Genomic DNA, 23558 nt, shown 5'->3' with positions numbered 1-23558 from the left:
AGACTGAAGTACTTCAGATAAAAATAACAATTTTTTTTTAAGAATATATTTTATTTCTTTGCCTTCAGAGCTCATAAAAACAAGGGAGAAATTTCTCTCCAAGAATGACAAATGTTTTGTCTGGTACACAGAAAGTATATATACATTTACACAGCAGATAATGCAGGTTCTGTTTTTACCCTGACATTTTGGGCAAAATCCAGACCTCTTTATGGCTGCATCATAACAAGTGCAGCAAAGTCCAAGTTTGACTCAGAAGTCCACGAACCAGTGTGCCGAAAAATGTACTTAGCCATCCAGAGAAGCTACCAACATCACTGGGGCCTAAACCCCGATTTCAGAAAATACCTTTTCCTCCCATTAAATACAGCATGATAACAGGCCCTTCCAGCCCTCAAGCCCATGCATTTCAAGTACCTCAATTAATCTACAACCTCCCGTAGGCTTTGAGAGGTGGAAGGAAATGGATCACCCGGTGGAAACCCACGCAGACACAGGGAGAATGTACAAACAACTTGCAGACAGCGCCAGGTTCAAACTGCAACACTTACCCTGCTGCACCTATAGATGTGGAAAAAGCAACTGACAACACAAGACAGAGAGGAGTTGGAAGAAATAGTGGGCAATTAATCGGTCACATCAGCTCAAAAGTCCAGGAACTCGTGTAAAGTTTCTGCCAGAAACATTGCCTTCTCAGGAAAAAGGAAGGAGCACCAGTTCTCCAGGTGATCCCTCTTCAATGAGAGTGCACAACCTCCCTGTTTTAAACCTTGCTGTACTTGTAATCCTTCAGGGGTGAAGGAAATAGCCTCCAGAAGGGTCACAACGACAGTCAGAGGGGAACAAATGAACTCATCTCGGAAGAGAGCTGACCCACTGTGTTGTGTTCCAAGCAAGTCCCAAGGGTCCAGTCAGCAGAGCATATCCTCTGAAGCTGACATCCATCCTCAATATAATTCGACTCTCAAGGTCTTGGTCCTATTCAAGAGAATTTTTAAAAATTGATTTTTCTGCACATTGCTTTCATCTTGATCCAATTACATGCTTTAATAGAAACTTCAGATTAAGAATACGAAGTTGTCTCTTAATTGTCCCTTGTGTTGTAAAACAAATGTGCTTTACAATGGAATTTTTTATGACCTCAGTATTTTCTCTGCAATTACTCAGCATTCCAGTTGTGTTTGTTGATTTTATTAATATCTTCAATGGTTCTATTTCATGATGTATAAATTTCCCATTACCGGGGCATTGTATTCCTGAATGGATTTGTATCTCGCACCTCTCCATTCCTGTACGGCTCAGAATTCCATTGGTTATTTTATATGGGAATTCTCAGCACTGTTCTCTTTGGCTAAATGATGTGAAATTAGTGAGTGACTGGGGGCAGTGGCAAATGCAATTTCTTTCTTTTTGGCACCTGGCTGAGATCATCGACAGACTGTAGTGTTCTTTAAGGGGAAACATTCACTTCCGAGGCTAAGCTTTTTGTTAACATGGCAAATATTTATGCGAGATGCTGTTTTGTAAATTTAAGAGAGGTTACTTTTCTCTCACCCTCTAGAGCCTCCTGTTCCCAAGGTTGTTGCTGCATTTGTACTTCACTGAGTTCTTCATGAGTAACGACCAATGAGAAGATTTTGGCCCTTGTCCGCTCTGTCTTTGCATTTTCCCAGTTAACAGTCAGAATGAGATTTTCAATCAAACCCCCCCCCCCCCCCCCCACCCAGCTACTTAGTTAAAATTGTGTGGGTAATTTTAGCAGCTAGATTAATGGTGAATTTGAAGTTGTCAAACTGGTCATTGAACCGCCAAACCTGGGATCAAACCCTTGGCAGTTTAGGAACATAGGAACAGGAGTCGGCCAAAAATGGCCCATCGAGCCTGCTCCGCCATTCAATAAGATCATGGCTGATCTAATTTATGACCTAACTCCACCTACCTGCCTTCTCCCCATATCCCCTAATTCCTCTATCATGTAAAAATTTATCTAACCGAATTTTAAATATGTTTAATGAGGCAGCCTCAACCACTTCCCTGGTTAGAGAATTCCAAACATTCACTACTCTCTGGGAAAAACTATTTTTCCTCATCTCTGTCCTAAATCTACTCCCCCGAATCTTGAGACTGTGTCCTCTCATTTTAGTTTCCCCGGCCAGCTCAAAAAACCTTCCTACATCTAGCCTATTCATACCCTTCATAATCCTATATGTTTCTATAAGATCTCCTCTCATTCTTCTGAACTCGAGCGAATACAATCCCAGATGATTTAATCTTTCATCATAAGTCAACCCCTTCATCCCAGGGATCAACCTAGTAAACCTCCTCTGGACCGTCTCCAAAGCCAGTATATCCTTCCTCAAATATGGAGACCAGAATTGGACTCAGTACTCCAGGTGCGGTCTCACCAGTACCTTGTACAGTTGCAACATGACCTCCCTACTCCTGAATTCAATTCCTCTAGCGATGAAGGCCAACATTCTACTTGCCTTCTTAATAACCTGCTGCACCTACAACCTAACTTTTTGCGATTCATGCACAAGCCCTCCCAAATCCCTCTGCACAACAGCATGCTGTAGTTTTTCACCCTTTAAATAATATTCAGCTCTTTTATTTTTCTTGCCAAAGTGGATAACCTCACACTTACTAACATTGCGCTCCATCTGCCAGACCTTTTCCCACTCATCCAGCTTAACTGTATCCCTCTGCAGACTCTCCACATCCTCATTACAATTTGCTCTTCCACTCAATTTGGTGTCATCCGCAAACTTGGCTACACCACATTTTGTCCCCTCCTCCAAGTCATCAATGTAAATGATGAACAGTTGTGGGCCTAGCACCGACCCCTGCGGCACCCCACTTACCACTCTCTGCCAACCTGAAAAACTCCCACTTATCCTGACTCTCTGCCTCCTGTCAGACAACCAATTTTCAATCCAGGCCAATAGACTTCACCAGACTCCACTTTCCTGTAACTTACTGAGAAGTCTCTTGTGCGGCACCTTATCAAACGCTTTCTGGAAATCCAAATATACAACATCAACCTGTTCCCCTCTATCCACCGCACCCATTATATCCTCAAAGAATCCTAACAAGTTTGTCAAACAAGATCTTCCCTTTCTAAAACCATACTGAGTCTGCCTGATTCATCTGGACAGGGTGTGAGGCACGTCAACCAACCATGGCAATGGAGTAGTTCCCCCAAAAGCATCTTCTTCACATGAGGTTCTACGAAAGGACTCCATAGTCTCAAAACTGTGGAGCATTTTTTTTAATAGATATAAATGCCAAAAGTCCCAAGAAATGTTAATGCATGAAGGATTATGAGTTAGATAGTTGCCATAGTCAATACCTGTTTTGGTTGGGTTCCTACTATGGTAACTTTTAGATTAAGAGCACTGATAAGGTCCATCTCTGGTCAAAGAACTAGGGGAGATACATTGGCCAAGGATGATGGCTTGGTGAGGAAATCCAGTGCTTGGGATCAGGGGAAATGGTTGAAGTGCCTTACTGAAGAATTGAATCTGGATCTGAATTTATTGTCATAAAATTCATTGTTTTATGGCTGAATGATGGTGCAAACATTTATAGAAACCACATTACAAAATACATTTTAAAAAAAAGAGTGCAAGAATAGGCCTTGGCCTCAGTAATTGTTCAACGATTAAGCATTTTTACATTCCCTTGAAATGAGCACCCTGCACATGCAAACTCACAGTTAGTTATATTTTGAAATAATTCATAGATTAACAAATTGTAATAAGAAACAAAATAACCAGAATATAAATATATTGCTCTGTGCTGTGATCTATCATCACTCTTCAACTGGACTGTGACATTTAAACGGCACCTTCACCATAAAATAAATTTAAGAATAGTCCCAGCATGAATTGTGTATAATAACTCAAGCCAGCATTGAGTCGAAGGCACTAATTAGATCTCTGTGTTGTGCATGCAGGCATAAACCACTTCACTTCAGGTTTGGCTAATTTATGCACCTCACAATTGCAGCATCGGTTTAATAGCAGGCGTTAGTCATTCAGTTTTCAAACTCAGTAAGATTTTGCCTGAGCTCATACTTGATATCCAACTCCACGTTCCTGCTTCTTCTCCTTAATTTTGATTTCCCCCCCCACCATGGTATGAAGTCTTATTACCTCTGTCCTGAATCTACCACTGGGGTAGGAAGCACCAAAGATCCACAACTGTCGAGAGAAGAAATTCAATCTTATTTGGTGCTCCCTTTGTGGCCTTCTCCACATTGGAGAGGCTAGGTACCGACTGGGAGATCGCTTTGGTGAGCACCTTCACTCTGTCTGCGTCTGTGACCGTGACCTCCCAGTGGCTGACCAATTCAATTCCGCGCCCCACCCCCACGCTGACCTTTTGTCCACGGCCTCATACTGTCCCACCAAGGCCGGCCGTAAATTGGAAGAATGACACTTGATTTTCCGTCTGGGCTCTCTCCAACTGAATGACATTAACATCAACTTCTCCGGTTTCTGCTAACCTACTCTCAGTTATCCCTCCCTCCTCTTTCTCCTCGTCTTCTTTCCCTTAGCTCTCCACCCCCTTCCCTCTCCATACACAAAACCATCCCTCCTCCCCCACATGCCGGTGTGCTCCTTTATCCACCTCCTGTCTGTGGGACTGTGCTCCTCCCTCTTCCCATCCCCCCACCCCACCAATTTGTTGGGCTGTCTGCGGACCTTAATGAAGGGCTCATGCCTAAAACGTTGGTTCTGTATCTTTGTTTTCTGTGTAAATTACACTGTGTGACCTGCTGAGTTTCTCCAGCATTGTGTTTTTATTTCAACCACAGTGTTTGCAGACTTTTGTGTTTTACTTTCACCCTTACCTCAGTCATTTTATCCTGAAATATCCTCTCACCAAACACACCCAAGCACCTCATGTTGCAATCACCTCTCATTCCTCTATTATAGAGTCATTCCACGAATCAATCCAGCGGAGCTGTTATTCCTTTTTGAATAGAGATACTACAGATGTACTCCGCACTTCATTGTGAAAATATTGACCTATTTCTGTTCTCTGCCCTCTTGCTATATGCCTCCGTGATGTCAAGAGGAGGGTAGGAGAATCTCTGTGTTGTTAGATGCACAAGACGGCAGCAATCCCCAGAAAAGGAGAACTTTGTTTTCTCTCTATTCCTATTGAACAGAGCACTTCTAAAACAATTATCCCAGAAGGAGGTGCAATGGAGTTGTTATTAAAAGAGTCTACATGTGCGTGAATTATAGGTACGCCCCAAAACATCTCCGTGTTCATTCTGGATGACTGTTCATATCTCAGAATGGACGTATCTCAGAGTTGTGTACTTACCTTGTTAATCGGCGTCCCCGGGTCCGTAGGCTGGGCACAGCCATCTTGGTTCCTGTGTGCACACACGAGTCTTTCCAAGGCATGTGCACAGTGGGTTCCGCGTATTGGAGTTCGGTTGGTGTGCGCGCGAGAGTTGAGAGCCCTAATGATATTAAATTTGCGCCCTTAACTCCCACGCATTCCCCAACCAAACACCAATGCACGAACCCGCCATGCATGCGCCAATCGAAGGCTCGCGCATGCGCACAGGAATCAAGATGGCCACAATCGGTCTACGGACCCTGGGACGCCAACTAACAAGGTAATTACACATATTTTGGCTCTAACCTACCCTATATCCCTGTAATAGTTTGTCAAATACAACATAAACTGTGTAAATTTTATATTTTCTCTTATTTTTAAAAAGAAATTTGGTCGTATGTGTGGATGGACTTAGGTTGCAAGTCGTGGAGTACCCGTAATTGGGAAAGCGATTATAGAGTCAAGCTATCTACCACATAACAATAGAAAATGGTTGCATTCATTTTCCTTCAGCTCCCTGGCTGGAGATAAACCTGATTTCCAAGTCTTTGGCCCTACTTGATACCAGTGTAGTTCCAGAGATACTGGACAGAAGTAGAATTGCGTTGTCTCCCAGTGGGTTGACCACCACGAGAAACGATGTAGTCCTCATCGGTAAGTAAGTAGAGGGCCCTCCATCTCTCTGTTGAGCCCACGAAGGCATAAGAACGAACAGGAGGAGAGGCGAGATTGGTCAGCGAGAGGCCTGCAGCTCAAGTTCCCGCTCCCCATGATAGAAACATTATTTTGCCTTGCCCAGTCGAACTTCATAGCTCAACTTGGAGAACCATGTGCTCACATTTCAACACCCAAATCCCGTCTTGTTTTTCAGATCTTTTAAAGAAACTGCATGGAATTTTGTGAGGAGTTTGAGTTATATGGAAAGGTATCGTCTGCCATTCATTCTACCAGCAGTAGTTAGTGATTGATGCTGGCTGGACTGTCAAGATACTAACTCTTTCAATAATCAGTAATCTGCAGAAGGTTTCTCTGTACTAATATTCATTAAAAATTAATTTATGCTTTTAGGGAAAAAGTGGTGAACGTGACATTAAAATGAAATCTGTTTATAATTGCCTTCTTTTAGGATTTGAAAAATTTATGTCACTGGATTTGCTAGTTTAATTTCCTTTGGGGTAGGGATGGTCAGGCACATTTTCATACAGTTACAGTAAGGAAAAAGCTCAATGCATTTTCAAATCAAAGACATTTAATTGCTTTTTCTTGTTGAGCATGTGATGGGAGCCAGTCAACTCAGGGCCAATTTGATTGTCCTGAAAGAGTTACTATTAGTCCAGTTCATTTTGGGGGGGGAGGCAGCCTTGGGCACTTTGTTCAGACGTAAAATACTGGACTGGGAATGATGATCACAGTTTTATGAGCCACGTATTTTTCTTCTTTCGATGTTTCAGGCATGACATGGAGAGTACAGATAATGGAGGAATTGCTACTGAGAAGAGCAAGCCCTTGGATAGGTCGGTTGAAGATCTCAGTAGAGCCAACTCCTCCCCTACCCATGGGTCTTCCAGAGCCAGTGGACGTCACCTCACTGTCAGGTGAGGAGAGTTTAGGAATTTCAAGTCAATGGGTATCAGTCCTTGCTCTATTAGACATGGTTCATGCCAGGGATGAGCTGGCTTTAGTTAAGACCAAGGAATTCACTCAAGTAGTCTTTGTTCTCAGAAAATTATATTCTGTGCTGATAATTCTCAAAGTCAGGTTGCCCCTTTTGGCATGTCTGTAGCTCATGATCATGCCCTGAAACCTTAATGCAGAATGGGGACAGTGAGATTGGAATGGGGACAGTGAGATTGGAATGGGGACAGTGAGATTGGAATGGGGACAGTGAGATTGGAATGGGGACAGTGAGATTGGAATGGGGACAGTGAGATTGGAATGGGGACAGTGAGATTGGAATGGGGACAGTGAGATTGAGTACGTGGATGGAATGAGGAGGTCACATCGGATTGGTGCGCAATCTTTCACTTTTGCCTGAAACCAAGTAAATCAGTGCTCACTTCACCCGTATGTATGCTACCCAGCACAGTTTGTTCAACACTATGACAGCACCAGTGGCCTCGGTTTGAATCCGGCACTGTCTGTAAGGAGTTTGTACGTTCTTCCCATGATCTGTGAGAGTTTCCTCCGGGTGCTCTGGTTTCCTCCCACCCTCCAAAAACCTATGGGGATGGTAGGTTAGTTGGGTGCATTTGGGCCAGAAGGGCTTTTTAATTGTTATTCGTATTGTTAAAATTTAAAAATTATAAGCTTGTGAATTTTAAGATTATCAGTCCAGTATAGAAATCGACCACTCTTATGGGTTAAAGTCTCCTGATCTGAAAGCTAAGATTTCGAGTGGTCTCCCATATTAGACAGGGTTAACTTGTCAAAGTGACAGCGTTTTCTTGGTGTTAGGTCCATATCCCTCTAAACCAGAGGTAGGCAACCTTTTAAAAAAAAATCCTCATTCCATTTTAAGTATGCCGTAAGTGCTCTGTGATTAGTAAGGGATTGCTTAAGGTAGGATGTGAGTGGGCAGGGAAGGTTGAGAATCACTGCTCTTGACCCAATTGTTACTGAAATATTTTGCTTGAAAAGAATTGTCATCGGCCCATTTCCTTTGGAGTTATGAAATAACAATTAGTTACGATTAAAACAGTAGTTTTCAAACTTTTATTTCCACTCACATACCACCTTAAGCACAGGGATTACTTAAGGTGGAATGTGAGTTTTAAAAGGTTGCCCATCCCTGCTCTAAACCTTTTCTGTTCAAGAACTTGTATAAATGTCCTTTAGACATAATCATATCCACCTCAACCACTTTCTCTGGCAGCCTTGTTCTGGATGTGCACTAACCAATGAGCAGAAAAAGTTGCCCATCGGGTCCCTTTTAAATCGTTCCCCTCTGACATTAAAACTATGCCGTCTAGTTCTGAACTCCTCTAACCCTGGGGTAAAAAGACTGTGAGTATTCATCTGATCTATGTAAGCCCTTCAAGATTTGACAGACAGAGCTCTGACGCTCCAGGGGAAAAGAGTCCGAGTCTGTCCATCTTCTGCCTTCTGCCGATGACCTTGTGAATCTTTTTTAGTCCCTTTTCCAGCCTAATGACATTAGCTGGGCCGTCAGAACTGTATACACTACAGTACTCCAAATGTGATAACAGGATGTCCCAACTCGATACCAATGAAGGCAAGCATTCTAAATGCCTTTTTCACCATCTTGAATATTTGTCGCCACTTTTGGGGTACTATGTACCTGTAGGCTGAGGTCTCTCTTTTCCCTCGCCAGGGCCTTACCATTTACTGTGCAAGTCCTGCCCCAGTTTGATTTGCTAAAGTGCATCACCTCATACATCTTAGAGTAAGGGCATCACTTTTTTTTGCCATATCAGTGTACAGCCTGCAGTAATCACCAGTTCTGTACCAGAATACAGGCACACAATATATGAGGGAGAGGTTACCTTCGACTGGCAGATAAGAGGGGCAGAGATTGGTGTATGGAACAAGCTGGCAGAGGTGGTGATTGAGTCAGGTACTATTGCAACGTTTAGGAAACATTTGGCTGCTCACACAGGATAGATTTAAAGGGATATGGGCCAAACATCAGGATGAAGGGCTCAGACCTGAAACACCGACTGCCCTATTAATTTGCATGACCTGACCAATTCCTCCCACATGTTTGTTTTATCATTCATTTTGGAAGGGAATTTGTGCATTTAAGTAGCTGCACTGTGAACATTAACCTTTCTCTCTGTTGTTTTCATGCTTCTTGGGAATGTGTCTTCTCTCGGTGGGTACACGGAGGCAAATCAAAAGCTTACCAGAGAGCAGCGTGGCCTTTTATTCTTTAACCCATGTAGGTTCCCTCTAAACCACACACCTATAGAGCTCTCCAGGCATTCCCTGTGAAACACAGTGTTCAGTCCAGATGGATATGATGCATGACATTCTGTTCAGTCATTTGACTTATCCTGTATTATACTGCTTGTACTGTCTTTTAAGCCTCCCAAGGTTCTTTGAGAATGACACAAGAATGCTGAATGTTTAAGTTGGAATATGTATTCTGTGTGTACCTTGCTCCACAATCGGTGACTGATTCCAATGAACACAGATGTCGCCATTTTCCATTCATCATGGGACTGTATGCATCAGTTGCTACAGCCTTTCTTAAACGTCTCACCGCTTGACTTAAACAGACCACCATCTGTTGGCCACTGGCCTGCCCACGAGTTGTCTTTGTGCATGCAGAGCTGGGCCAGTCCCACCCCTGGCCCTGCTTCACAGCTCAGTGAAGTTCATTAACTCTCCACTTCCTCGTCCCGCTAACCCTCTGAAAGTTGCGATAAACTCCCAGTCCTCAAGCAATAAATGTACGTTCACCTTGTGGAGGCTGGCTTCCGTGGTTGAAATATTCTGGCCTCCCCACTCTATTCCTCAATTCTCTCCATCTTTATCCTGAACCCCTCCTGCACCTTGCTTCATGTCACAAATTCTGATGTAACACTGCACCATGTGCTTTGATTTTGTTTACTGAAACAAGGTATTAGGCTGATATTTATCCCTCTGTGTACTAGTTCCTCATGCCAGTCGCCCGTTTTAAATATTTGTGGAGACCCATGTTTGCCATAGCACATTGGCGGTAACATCTGCTCCCTGCGTTCATCACAGGCACAACACACACAGTAGGAAAGCCCTGCGGAACTCACGGATTGTCAGCCAGAAGGATGATGTCCACGTCTGCATCATGTGCCTCCGTGCCATCATGAACTACCAGGTGAGAGGAATTCGTAAGCCCCTTTCACACTTGCAAATGATCCCAGGAATTAACAGCCAATTGGCCTTTAAAGTGTCTAGTGCGAAAGCAAAATCAGTTCAACACCAGCATCAAATGACATCATCTCACGCCGGGGATTGACGGCCTCGTCCCCTAGACCAATCCCTGGCGTCTGCAGATGCCGGCGTTGCAATCAGGCAAGTGTGAAACGGGCAATTGCACTGTAGGGTTGAAATGACCCAAGTTTTTGCGCGAGTGCAGGAATGTGAAGGAAGAGAAATTAAAATGCTGTGGAGAAGTCGCAGCGGAAGAGAGAAAATAAATAGCAATAGCATTTATAAAGACTGTGAGACAAAGCTGTATAAATTGTGCGCTATAGCGCTACCATCTTTCCCACGCTGTTTAAAAATTGTCCGCTATTGCTGGCACCTTCCCACGGCCTCTCATAGGTTGGCAGAACAACACATGGGCTGAAGGGCTGTCTTGGGTAAACTTGTACCTCTCACTTTGCTCATTTTAGATTGGTCACAGTGTTCGAGCTAACGAAAGAAAATAGACATCCACACCGAGAGCAGTTCAGTTTATACAAGTCTTTGTTACTAAATCTAAAGCTGAATTCACACTACAACATGCAAGCCCTTCCCAATTATACATCAATGCCTGGACTGGTCCCAACTGCCAAAGCAAGGCGACGACTGCACACTTGTAGTAGGTTGTCTGGGCGCCGGTAGCAGCTTCTCCACCTCCCCGGACCGGGATGTCGGTTTGGAATCTTGAAGTTCTTCTTCTTGCTGAGAGATGTTGCTACCTCTTGGAGAGTCTCAAACTTCAGCAGTGGGACCATGGCTTGTATTACCCAAAAGTTGTTTACTTCAGAACTTATCTCTTTGAACAAATGATTTAATTATCTTCAAGGTCTCCTGACAGTCTGCGACCAACAAAAGACAACTGCATCTCTTGGCCTCCTGGTGGAAGTTGGTTAATGTCTACTGATTCATATGCATCCCTTCTTACATCAGCTGGTCTAAATCCTCCATTACAAGGGCTCATACTATGCTATACTTAAAACTTCATTGTGTTATAATTGGGAATGATTAATTTTGTTCAAATATATGATCATAATCCATTGATCAGGATTTAGGGCAGGTCCACATCGCTCGATAAGTCATGACATCCCTATCACTGGTAGAAAGTAGAAGAGATCTAACCCGCGGGGAGAGCTCCTTAGAAGTGTGAAAGCCTTCAGTGTCCCAGTTTGGAGTGTTCAAGTGTAAAAAGCCAAACCCCCATTCTTATCCGGGGACACTGAATGGTTTATTTAGTGGGATGCAAGTGTAAAGGGGGCTTTAAACATAAGAGGAAATGTGACATCTAGCAGGTTCAGACAGATTTTTGGTGATTATCAGACCTTTAATTGAAAAAGGTTTTGCCCAACTTTTCTCATCCATTTGCTGATTGACTTGTTCAATGTTAGAAGGGCCTGCTGTCTTTTAAAAAAAATATGTAGCCCTGACAATGTTTTAATAATGTGTTAATATTCCTTGGTGCTCATGGTGGCTGTCGCTTTGTGTTTGATTCCTTTTCTAGTCTGGTTTCACCTTGGTGATGGAACATGCCCAGTGTGTGAATGAGATCACCCTCAGTTTGAACAATAAGAATGCAAGGTAAGATGTGGTGCAAAAAAGGTCAGCTCTAGAGCAATACCAGAGCTAAAACCCTGTCCCAATCTGACATCTACCAGCTCTAGGATTTAACCAATCGCAGGTTTTGCATCTCTGGGATTTAACTAATTCTATGTCTCTCGTCTCTGGGATTCAACTAAACTCAGGTCTCTCATCTCTGGGATTTAACAAATCCCTGGTCTTCCAGCTCTGTCACTTAACCAATCCCAGTTCGACCAGAGATGGAATTGACCTAACCCCGTCTTGACCAGCAATTGGAGTTAACCTTTCTCAGTTTTGGGATTTAACCAACCCCTTGTCTACCAGCTATGAACAAGGACACAAGAAAATAGTACAGATGTGGCCATCCCCTGTACCTCTGCCCTAGTATCACCAGACCAGTCCTGGTTCATAGAGGGATCTAAAATGTAAAGGGCCTGAAAGTGTGCCATGTACCAGTCAATGAGGTCAAGAGCCTACCCAACATGGCTATCATCTTGATGACCACCTTCATGTGTAGTTGCATCAGGCTATGCTTGGAACCAAAGTACAATGGGGTCAAGTGACGCTATATGCTGAGGTTGTATGTCCCAGATGTTGCAAAGGATGGGCCTGGCCCAGTTGCCGTACAATGTCCCAGTCAGCTGGACGTTGCTTATCATTTGTTGATAAGTTTGTCCAATCACCTTTGACAACGTCCATCGTGCAGTGGTCAGCACCGAACCTCCTGCAGATACTGAGAGACAAGAACTTGATGGGTACTGTGATTCCCTGAGCTGACCGTCCACGCTGGTGATGAGAGTAGCTTTCCCGCTAGGATCCTTCCTGTATGACAGAAATGTCACCCATAACGCTTGTACCTGTGACGACTGCAGTGGGTTGCCACCTCCTTGCAGAATGTAGATTTGCCAAGAGTGTGTGGAGAAGGATGCAAGGGTCTTTGTCACAGATCAACAGAGAACCCTCTGGTTTATGAACCGTTTCTGGGGACACATCCAGAGCTGCTGGAGGATCATTAACTTGGTCTTCCCAAACCTTGTTGGTCTTCCAGCACACGGCCATGTCGGTGAGGGAATGTGTGCTGAAGGATGCACTGAAGCTTTGCACGGCCAAAAGAAGGGCATTGTGGGGAAGGACCAGAATCTAGAGTCCTTCTGTTACTGGGTATTGAGGGGCTGAGGTTTAGTACTAGATCTGCAGCAATGGTAATACTAAGACGATGGTTTTTCAAAAACAACAATTGTTTTATTATTAATAATATAACACTTCTTACTTAACTCTAAACGTAACTCTTTCTTAACCCCACTATGCGCAAATGTAAATATGTGTGTGTGTGTTAAAACCCAAACCATTACAGTTTAAGCATGATTATGAAGAGCTGATTTTAAAGTTCAGTCTCCAAGAGCTTTTCTGTTGAAACTCGGTCTTTACTGCTGCTCAAAGGCAATTATAGAGTAAGTGCGAGGCATTCAATTTATTTAAGTTGTGGCTCAAAAGCAATAATGAAGTATGTTGAAGCATAAAGACGTCAGACATCTTTAAAACTCAGAAATTCCTTTTGTAGAGTTGTTTTCAGAGCAATGCTTCTTCATACGAGCAATTTTCTCTCTTGCATGGAGGTTTTAGAATCTGTTCCACATAATGAATCTGCCCTCTTTTCCAAAGAGACGGGTGGCTATTTTCTTCCACGATAATCACCAATGCCTGAAGAGGGCGCACAAAATCAGTGAACCGGTGCGGACTTAAAAGGCCAACATGGCCTGTTTCCATTCCGTAAATGGTTATATGGTTATAACCCAGACGAGGGCTTACATGAAATTGTCACACAGAAAAGGACACAGTCGAACCTATTTTTTTTAGACAGAGAAGTGGCTAAATTCTTCAAAACCACTTTTCCAGTGTTCCTCCTTTTCATAAGGAGAACATAAGTAGCCTTTTGTTACTGCATTTCAATCCTGTAACTTACAGAATGGCCAGGTGCCTTATGGTTTTAAAATGTCTCATCACATGGCACGTGACATCATTTCTGTCTTTGAAGTTCATAATGCCTTGTTCAAAAGTATGATGAGCCAACAGATTCTGATCTGTCATCTGACCATTGAATTAAAATTCCTGCTTGTTTGAATAGCTGTCTCTGAATTGCCATTCTAACAACATAAGGAAATAGGCAAAGACTCTTGTATTGAAACAGATGGGCTCCTTGAGCCCTTCTTGAGTACTTCATTTTTTATGGCTGCTTACACAGCTTCCACTGAACAATGGATTTATAGACAAATGGTCTTTGACATCTTCCAGCTTCCATTTCAAAGGTCTCTCTGAGAGTAATTGTATCGGTAAAATGTAAATGTGCCCTGTCCACCCAAAAACTAACTTTACTAAGAAATATGTAATAACATTTTAACTTTAAAGATTAATATTAACACAATCTATTACATGTGATCGAGGGGAAATCCCTCAAACAACAGAGGGGGGAGTGTTGGCAATGGTGTGAAGCAGAGAATGAATATAACAATGCAGCGATGGAAATGTATGGATATGACACCATGGAGGTGAAAAGACTTTGAATTGATTTCTTTTTGTAAATAATTTATTTAAGAATAAGGTTTTTTTTTAAGGGGGAAAAACATGAAAATAGGTTCAGGAGTGAGTCATCAGGCCTGACAAACCTGATCATTTCTTGTGATCATACCCAATGCTGGGTTTCTGTTTCAGTTCCCGATAGCTCTCAATTCCTCAATCTGGGAAATATTTATCAATCTCCACTTTATATTTATCTAATGATCTGATCTCCACCACTTTCGAGGACAGAGAATTCCAGAGATTCATTGCCTTCCAAAATTCTGCACACAGTTTGAAATGATCAGTCACTTATTTGTCTGAATGTTTATATGATTCTCTCACTTGTGAAAACATGTCAAGCATTTTCTTAGTCAAGCCCCCTCAGAATCTCCTCTCGTTCTTCTAATTTCCACGGAGTTCAGTACCATACTGTCCAGTTTATCCTGATAGGACACCCTCTTATCTGAGGAATTAGCCTGGCTCATTCCCTTGGACTACCTCTGTTGGTATCCTTTTCTAAGGGGATCAAAGTAGTACACAGTATTCTCGGTGAATCTGAACCAACACCAGGTATAACTTGTAAACTCCTGCCCCTTTGCAATGAAGTCCAACGTGCCATTTGCCTTCTTAACTACTTATTGGAGCTGTCTGCAAACTTTCAGGGATTCATGCACCTTCTCCCCAGCTTTTTAATTCAGGCGCCTGCCTGCTTTTTACTCACACCTTGAAGAAGGGCTCAGGCCCGAAACACTGGTTATCTATCTTTATCTCTTACGGACAGTGTGAGACCTGCTAGGTTCCTCCAGCATTTCTCTTTTTACAACAATCACATCTTCTGCAGACTTTGTGTTTCACCCCTCTGAACTCCACTCATTTCAGTTTCTCTCCATTGAGATAAAAATCAGCCTTTTGTTTTCTCTTTTACTGAAGTCCATCATGACCCACTTTCCCAGATTAAACTCCATTTGCCAGGATTAAACCCAATCTACATCCTGTTGTAGAACACCCTCAACTAATGATTTCACCTCAGCAGCACACTTGGAAACACCTGCATCCTATTCCCATTTCCAGGTCATCAATACAAATGCTAAATAATTTCCCTATTAATTGCTCTTACCCAATCCCAAGTGTCCTTCCCTGAGACTGAGCACAATCTAAGTGAAATCTTTGGAGCTTTTCAGTTCGCTCAGTGTCGTGTCTTCACTGCACATTGAATCTGTGCAGGCACGAGGTCTGTTGACAGCTTCTGGAGGGTAGAGTCCAGCAGGGTGACAAAAACAGTGAACCAGATGTCTGCAGATGCTGGGAAACAGATGCAACACACAAAGTGCTGGATGGACTCAGCTGGTTAGACAGAGTTCCTGGATATGTGCTTGATGAAGGGGTGTCAGCCCACAGTGTCGACTGTCTCTTGCTTTCCACGGATTCTGCCTGAATCTCCGAGTCCCTCCAGCACTTTGCTTCTGAGAGAACTCCTCAAAACCCTCTGCTGCTGCCTTGTTACACATCTAATCCACCCTGCTCTGTACTCGAGGGCGTCACAGTCGGTTATGTCTCTTTGCACTTGCAGGACGAAGGCCCTGGTACTGGAGTTGCTGGCTGCGGTATGCCTCGTGCGAGGGGGCCATGACATCATCCTTGCGGCCTTTGAGAACTTCAAAGAGGTAGGAATGCTGTCTGTCAGGGTGTGGACAGGGTGGAGAATCCACCAATATCTATTTAACACGCTTTCAAAAGATTCAGTGTTCACAGTTTATACCTGATTGTGAAAATATTCATATTTAAAATGTTGCATGTGCATTCTGTGAGATTGATGTAGGGATGAGAGTACATGGCCTGTTTCCGCTCCATAAATGGTTATATGGTTATAACCCAGCAGAGATATGCTTTTAGGGAAAATCTGCCATCTGGTTTACCTAATGAATAGTATCCTTAAACCTTGAGTCCCTTCTACATGAAAATCAGTAACTTATTCAAAAATATTTATACATCTATTTTATTTCCTATTGTATTCTTATGTATGTACATGATTGTTGGTGTGTGCTCTCTGTGGTTATGTAAATACAGTCACAACATGATAAACTGAAACTATTCAGTTCAAATTTAATTTTACTCGGCTGTTATGGATTGCTCGATGTTCCATGCAGGGGTGGATGGGAGACAAGCCATGACACTTACACGTTAGTGATTTAATCATGGTGTTTATTTACGTCAATACCTCACCTTGCTGATTTGTCCCTTCCAAAAGAACAAAGCAGTTGTTCATGTCAGCTGACTAGGCAGGTAACTTGTCCTTTCATTTTTAGGTTGGCTTTTCCACTCATCAAGTTTCCCTTGGCATGACAGTCCAGGCTGATGATGTCAGGGTCTGACACACTTTCCCAAAGATGCCCAAGTCACTGGTTTAGCATCTCATCCAAATGGTACCTTGGGCAGTGCAATCCAGTCCTGGGGCAATGCTGTATACCCTGGATGCAGTGTGGTTGAGTACCATTACTACCATTGCTCCAGAGTTAAATATCAACCAAATTGTTCTGTGCCACCACTTCGAATTAAGTGAGGTTTAGCTTCCTAAAATCTCAGGAAAGTGACCTTCTGGTGCACCGTGACTTCTAACCTTTAGACCAGGAGCGGCCAAGCTTTTAATTTTTAATTTAGACATGTGGCACAGTAACAGGCCATTTCAGCCCATGAGTACATACCAGCAGTGTAGGTTAATGGGGTGGCACGGACATGTGGGCTGAAATGGCTTATTACTTCGCTGTATTTCTGAACTAAAAATGAGAAGATTGGCCACCCCTGCTTTAGACAGCTTCTGACTGTGTGATGGTTAGCTGCCTGGATATATCCTCATAAGATTGAAGATCAAATGTGGTTCTGCCTTTACCAAGGGGGATCTAGAGAAAGGAAAGGTAACTAGCAATTCTGCAGCTTCCAGTTTTCCAGGCGGGTGGTAGTGTGCTGGTTTTTGCAATGACTCTGAGCCAGTTGTCTCAGGCAGTTAATGCTTGGAATGAGAAGCTTCCAAATCATCTGTTTGAAACAGAGTGCATCACCCTCACATTCTGCATTTAGACCCTTGTGGTTTTTTTTTTAAAAACATAGCAAAGTGTTTCAGTCGATGGGGAATACTTCTCTTTCCTCGATGTTTGACCCTTGGCATGAGTCTTCATTTGACGCCTGATATTTGTCCACAATTCCTTTGTGTTGGATGAGTCACTGACAACAGGTGGGATCTGGAGGCTGACTGCCCCAACTGCTTGCTTTGCTCTCCCCTCCCCTGCATGGGTTTTGGCTTTGGAATTGGTGGAGGTGGGAGGGGGGGGGTGGTGAGCATGGAGTCTGGAGGGTGGGGAGGTGGTGCTTCTGCAGCCACATTACTGAACATTCCTCAATTGCATTTTCCCAAGTAAAACAGCAGCTGATAGCTTGGACGGTGAAAAACCAGAGATTAAAGCTTGGCCGTTGATGTGTGGCCAATTTTCGGCTGATTCTCAGATGAAATTAAATAGAATATCTCACTAGATGACATTGCTCAAACAATATTCTGTCTTAGATCTGCTGCTTTCAATGGCATCATTAACATTTGTATTCCAATGAAATAGAGTTTGAAACTAACCCAGCAGTTCCATCTTCTGTCTGTCTCTCTCTCTCTCTCTCTCTCCCTCTAATATAAAAAATATATATGACCCGCTGCCTAGCAACGCCAGAGATGTAGCTTCAATCCTGGCCTTGGGTGCTGCCTGTGGTAGGTTTGCCTGTGTTCAATGTAATGGTGTGGACTTCCTCCCAAAGTCATAGGCTTCAGTCAGTTAATTGGCTGCTGTCCTTTGAACCTACTCCATAGCTTGGTCATGGAATCTGGCCGGAATTTGTTGGGAATATGAGGAGAATAAACAGATGGGATTGATGTAGGGATGAGTGCACGTGGCGGGACCCGTTGGGGCTCGCTTCTCTGCTACATCTCTCTGACTGATGATGTAGCGGTGTGTGTATGTGTGCAGGAGCTTGTCTCCCCAACTTCATCCACTGGGATTTTCTCGGGCTGTTCGTTAACTCCTCCTAAAGGAATGAGACAGTGAAAGGGTCCGGTCACAGTGGAGTTTCAAACATTCATGCAACAGTTTAAAGAGCCCAGCTTACAGGGCACACAATCACAATGTAAAGTAAGATCATTTAGCATGAAGGATGAAAGACCTGTTCTGAGGTTCATTCCAGAGCCTGATAGCTGCAGGGAAGAAACTGTCTAAGCCTGCCGGAGCAGGCTTTTACACTCCCCGATAGGAGGACAGAGAAGAGAGTGTGTCCGGAATATGATAAGTGGGTTAGTAGCCTTTCCTAGGCAATGGGAGATTTAGATGGAATCCAGGGAGGGGAGCTAAATTTGATTCATGTTCTGAGCCCCATTCATCACCTTCTGTAGCTTCTTCTGGCCTTGAGCGTCATGCTGTGACGCCTCCTGCAGTTATGCTTTGAATGGTGCACCCGTAGAAATTGTTGAGGGACAAGTGGGTCATTCCAAACATCCTTAGTCTTCTGAGAATGTAGAAGCATTGATGCATCTTCTTGAACATTACATCAATGTGCTTGTCCAAGGTCAGGTCATTGAAGATGTTTATTCCTCAGACCTTGAAGCCATCTACTCATAGCTATGGACAGGGATGTGATCTCTACCCTTTCTCCTGAAGTCGATGATCATCTCCATTGTCTTATTTACATGGAGAGTGTCAGTCCAGAGCTAGGAACCCACCTGATTGCTGGCCATCAGGGTTCTCCCATCCCCTTTCTCCACTGTACTGCACCCCTCTCCCACCAGTATTCAAGATTCAATTTATTGTCATAGTAATAAAACATTGTTCTTTTACTTGAAACTCCTTTTTGCCAGCTGCAAGGCAGACAGATTCACCACTGGCAGGAATTACCTAGGTGCTTCTTATAGTCAGAGAAAGAGAATCAAAAGAGCGTCCCCCCAGAATCACTGAGTGTCCATAGATTCACTCTCCACAGCCACCCAGAGTCTACTCCAAACCATTGTCGACCCAAGCTCCAGATCTGAACCTCCAACACAGTCAGAGACTCTTTGGCACCCCCTCAACATCCCGTTTCCGATATCTGGTTCTCCTCCGGCCAGTCCGAGCCAGACTTTAGCAGTATTGAGTACGACCTCCAGTGGCCCCTCCAAAACCTTTATCTAACCTCTGACCTCTGGAACACTTGCAAACTCTGGCCTTACCTCCCTGATCCAACCTCTGTTCAAGATCTTCCCCTGGCTTCTGATCTTCAACCCGAGTCATTTCTCCATTGGTGACTGTGCTCCACCTCTTCCTTACAAATCCCCTGATCAACAATCAACATTCGTGAAGAAATGGTGCATTACAATCTATGCAGTAAAGTTCATGCCTGTAGCTCGAACAACGTCACCATTGCCACTCACATCTGTGAACAGGCAATGATTGCGTCCTCTTGGTGTTGCCAATATGTGGACAACATTGCCCTCTACTGACATATGTGTGTCAGAACAAGTGCCTCTGTGTCTTAGTGGCCCACTCATCTATGGACTTGTTAAATATATGTTAACTGTTGTTAATAATAACCTCAGGAGTCCTGGGGATTGGGAGGATTACTTTGAAGGTGAAGGGGGAATACAAGCATTGAAGTTCTTAATCGTTGATCAAAAATATGTTGGCATCATCTGCTTCCTTGTGTGTGGAGGAAGTGGTAGATGTTAACTGTCTCTGCAGCATTTTCTCCCCTCTACCCCCCTGTGCCCACTCTGGACTAGTCAGGGATGGATGGTGTCCACAAGGCACCCCCATCCCTTCCCCACAAAGCCCACCGTAAGGCTAAACTCCATGTCGTGCTCCATCGTTCAGCCAGCTCACCCCCTCAAGGTGCGGACGTTTGAATAACCAGGCAGTTTTGTAGAGTTGAAGCTATCTATGTCCGAGGCAGGCACTGAAGTTCTCTCTTGACCCATAAATGTAAAACTATGGCTTAGCCTCTGCATGAAGAAGCTGTTGAGAGGTCAGGTGTGTGAAACCAGTGCAATTATCCTGTCACTCATGTGCTTAGTGATCAAGAAACAAGGGAAGTGCTATCACAGTCTGTGATAGTAATAAGTGTTCATTTATTTAAAGCCAAGCTCCTCTGGCTGCTACGTTAATACAGGCTTCATAGAACCTCACAGGAGGCAGCAGTTGTACAACTGAACCCCATCCTTCCAATTGTGTCACACACACATACATCTGTAGGATCAGCCCCAGCTTTCTAGATATGTGACACAGCTCAGTCACTTGGTGCTTCCTACCTCTGCGTTAATTTCTACTGGTATTTATAAAGCAATTATCTTTCAAAATTTATTGTGGCAGAAGTTTGCTGGTAAATATTCAGGGAAACAACGTTGACCATCCCCAGGTCATTTGCTGGTAAATATTCAGGGAGACAACGTTGACTATCCCCAGGTCATTTGCTGGTAAATATTCAGGGAGACAACGTTGACCATCCCCAGGTCATTTGCTGGTAAATATTCAGGGAGACAACGTTGACCATCCCCAGGTCATTTGCTGGTAAATATTCAGGGAGACAACGTTGACTATCCCCAGGTCATTTGCTGGTAAATATTCAGGGAGACAACGTTGACTATCCCCAGGTCATTTGCTGGTAAATATTCAGGGAGACAACGTTGACCATCCCCAGGTCATTTGCTGGTAAATATTCAGGGAGACAACGTTGACCATCCCCAGGTCATTTGCTGGTAAATATTCAGGGAGACAACGTTGACTATCCCCAGGTCATTTGCTGGTAAATATTCAGGGAGACAATGTTGACCATCCCCAGGTCATTTGCTGGTAAATATTCAGGGAGACAACATTGACCATCCCCAGGTCATTTGCTGGTAAATATTCAGGGAGACAACGTTGACCATCCCCAGGTCATTTGCTGGTAAATATTCAGGGAGACAACGTTGACTGTCCCCAGGTCATTTGCTGGTAAATATTCAGGGAGACAACGTTGACCATCCCCAGGTCATTTGCTGGTAAATATTCAGGGAGACAACGTTGACCGTCCCCAGATGATTTGCTGGTAAATATTCAGGGAGACAACGTTGACCGTCCCCAGGTCATTTGCTGGTAAATATTCAGGGAGACAACGTTGACCATCCCCAGGTCATTTGCTGGTAAATATTCAGGGAGACAACGTTGACCATCCCCAGGTCATTTGCTGGTAAATATTCAGGGAGACAACGTTGACCATCCCTAGGTCATTTGCTGGTAAATATTCAGGGAGACAACGTTGACCATCCCCAGGTCATTTGTTGGTAAATATTCAGGGAGACAACGTTGACTATCCCCAGGTCATTTGCTGGTGCATTGCTCCTGGATCCGTTGGACGTCAGCATCTAGGGTTGGTACTCTTCGTTTCTTTTTTCTTCATCCTTGATCTTCATCAGTTTACTCCCCTTGTGACCAATGCATTGACCAGTGGAAAGAGCCCCTCATCAATCGATCTGATCTTCACAACTTTGAGTTACTTAGTCAGATTTCCTTTAGACTCTCTGTCCTGCTCAAAACTCTCAGTTCCTCTTGAGAGCAGGTATTTTATTTGAGTGAGGCTTTGTTACCACATTAGATCAGAGCTTCTCTGCAGAGCATTGTCTCTTTGTCCCCTTACAGATTCAGGAGTAGGTGGGTGGAGACAATGACCTGACCAGCTCACAACCCGCGGGGACCATACCATACCTGCACCTTGAGCGCCCTTTCTGTAGCTTGTCCTGATCATAGTCAGTTGGACCAAGTTTCTGAAGCACTGTTCACATCCCCTGTGCGTCAGTCAGAGGAGGTTTTTCTACTCTCTTGATCTCCAGAGTTTGAAGAAGATTTTTCCTGTCCTGGCCAGGGTGGGGCACTGTGAGAATGAGCAAGGGGATTGAAGGGTGTGAGTGGTTGATTGTAAGGTTAGGTGGAGAGTTTGCTCTGTCCACTGGTAATGCTGTACACACTGCTGTGTACACACTCGTAGATGTGCCCGTTCTTCACAATAAAAACACAGGATACAACATGTGTGGAACTATCCAGAGGACGCGAAGAAGCTGCAGATTCACATCATCAGTTCCTTTGGGTGGTGTGGATGAGGGGACGGAGGGTTCTGCCAGGATCTGGGGACAGGGGGTTCTGAGGGGAAGGAGGGATGAAGGATTCTGCAAGTACAGATGGTTCTGTGGAGACAGGGGATTGTGTCACAACGTAGAGACGGAGGATTTTTGTGAGGCAGTGGGTGCTGAGGGGATGGAGTGTACTGTGGCCATGGATAGTTCTGAGGGATGGACGGTTCCAGGATTCTATACAAGTGAAAGGAAAGAAGGACTGAGACTGAATCTACTTTGATGGACCAAATAACTGATGAACATTTTACAGAATCCTACACCACACAAGAAATGCACGGCCCAGCATGGCTATGCTAGCTCAAGCAAAATATTATCCGAAAAACCCTGTTTTCATTCTATTGAACCTGCAATATTCTTTTTCCTTTTTATGTCACCGTCCAGTTCTCTTCTAAAAGCTACAGTTGGGATGGATCATACTGAAACCCCTGCCTCCTGTACCAAGCTGAACCAACACACCAGGCTTTCTGCACCTGGGAACAAACCACCCCCCAACCCAAAAAAGTGTAGCAGGACATGAGGTCTGAGCTCGAGACCCTGCCCAGCACAGACTTTTACTTTTGACATGGTGGCACAGTTAGTTTAATGCTATTACAGCGGCAGCGACCAGTGTTCGAATCTACCGCTCTCTGAAAGGAATTTGTACGTTCGTCCCATGACGGCGTGGGTTTCCTCCATGTGCTCCGGTTTCCTCGCACCTTCCAAAGACGTATGGGACTTGTAGGTTAAATGGTCACATAAATCTATTTGCGAATCCGGGCCCGTGGTTTGGAAGGGCCCTGTTACTGTGCTCTATCTCTAAATTAATTTAAGTTTTACCGCTGTGACAGGACAAGTTTGGGGACATTTTGAAAATAGGCTTAAGTAAAAATAGCCAATTGAATGATAAGAAATTAATTAAAAATAAGGTAGATTAATTGAATCACTGTTGGCACACAGGAGACTGCAGACGCTGGGATCCGAAGCTAAACACAATTCAGCTGGAGGATCTCAGCAGGTCGAG

At 43.9% G+C, this 23558-nt stretch overlaps 1 protein-coding gene across 2 annotated transcripts in view; it reads left to right on the top strand.

Annotated features, from left to right (window-relative positions):
* The window catches only part of LOC138746699 (formin-like protein 1), a 167742-nt gene that overhangs the window by 95252 nt on the left and 48932 nt on the right, over nucleotides 1-23558 (top strand). For both annotated transcript variants that reach the window (XM_069905011.1, XM_069905012.1), the window contains exons 6-10: nucleotides 6230-6283; nucleotides 6810-6953; nucleotides 10069-10174; nucleotides 11762-11838; nucleotides 15965-16058. In XM_069905011.1, the coding sequence (XP_069761112.1) occupies nucleotides 6230-6283; nucleotides 6810-6953; nucleotides 10069-10174; nucleotides 11762-11838; nucleotides 15965-16058 (475 nt within the window). The remainder of the gene's footprint in view (nucleotides 1-6229; nucleotides 6284-6809; nucleotides 6954-10068; nucleotides 10175-11761; nucleotides 11839-15964; nucleotides 16059-23558) is intronic.

This window comes from Narcine bancroftii, chromosome 12, assembly GCF_036971445.1.
Source record: "Narcine bancroftii isolate sNarBan1 chromosome 12, sNarBan1.hap1, whole genome shotgun sequence".
In the NCBI taxonomy this organism is placed as follows: Eukaryota; Metazoa; Chordata; class Chondrichthyes; order Torpediniformes; family Narcinidae; genus Narcine; species Narcine bancroftii.
This window is presented reverse-complemented; position numbering and strand designations above follow the sequence as displayed.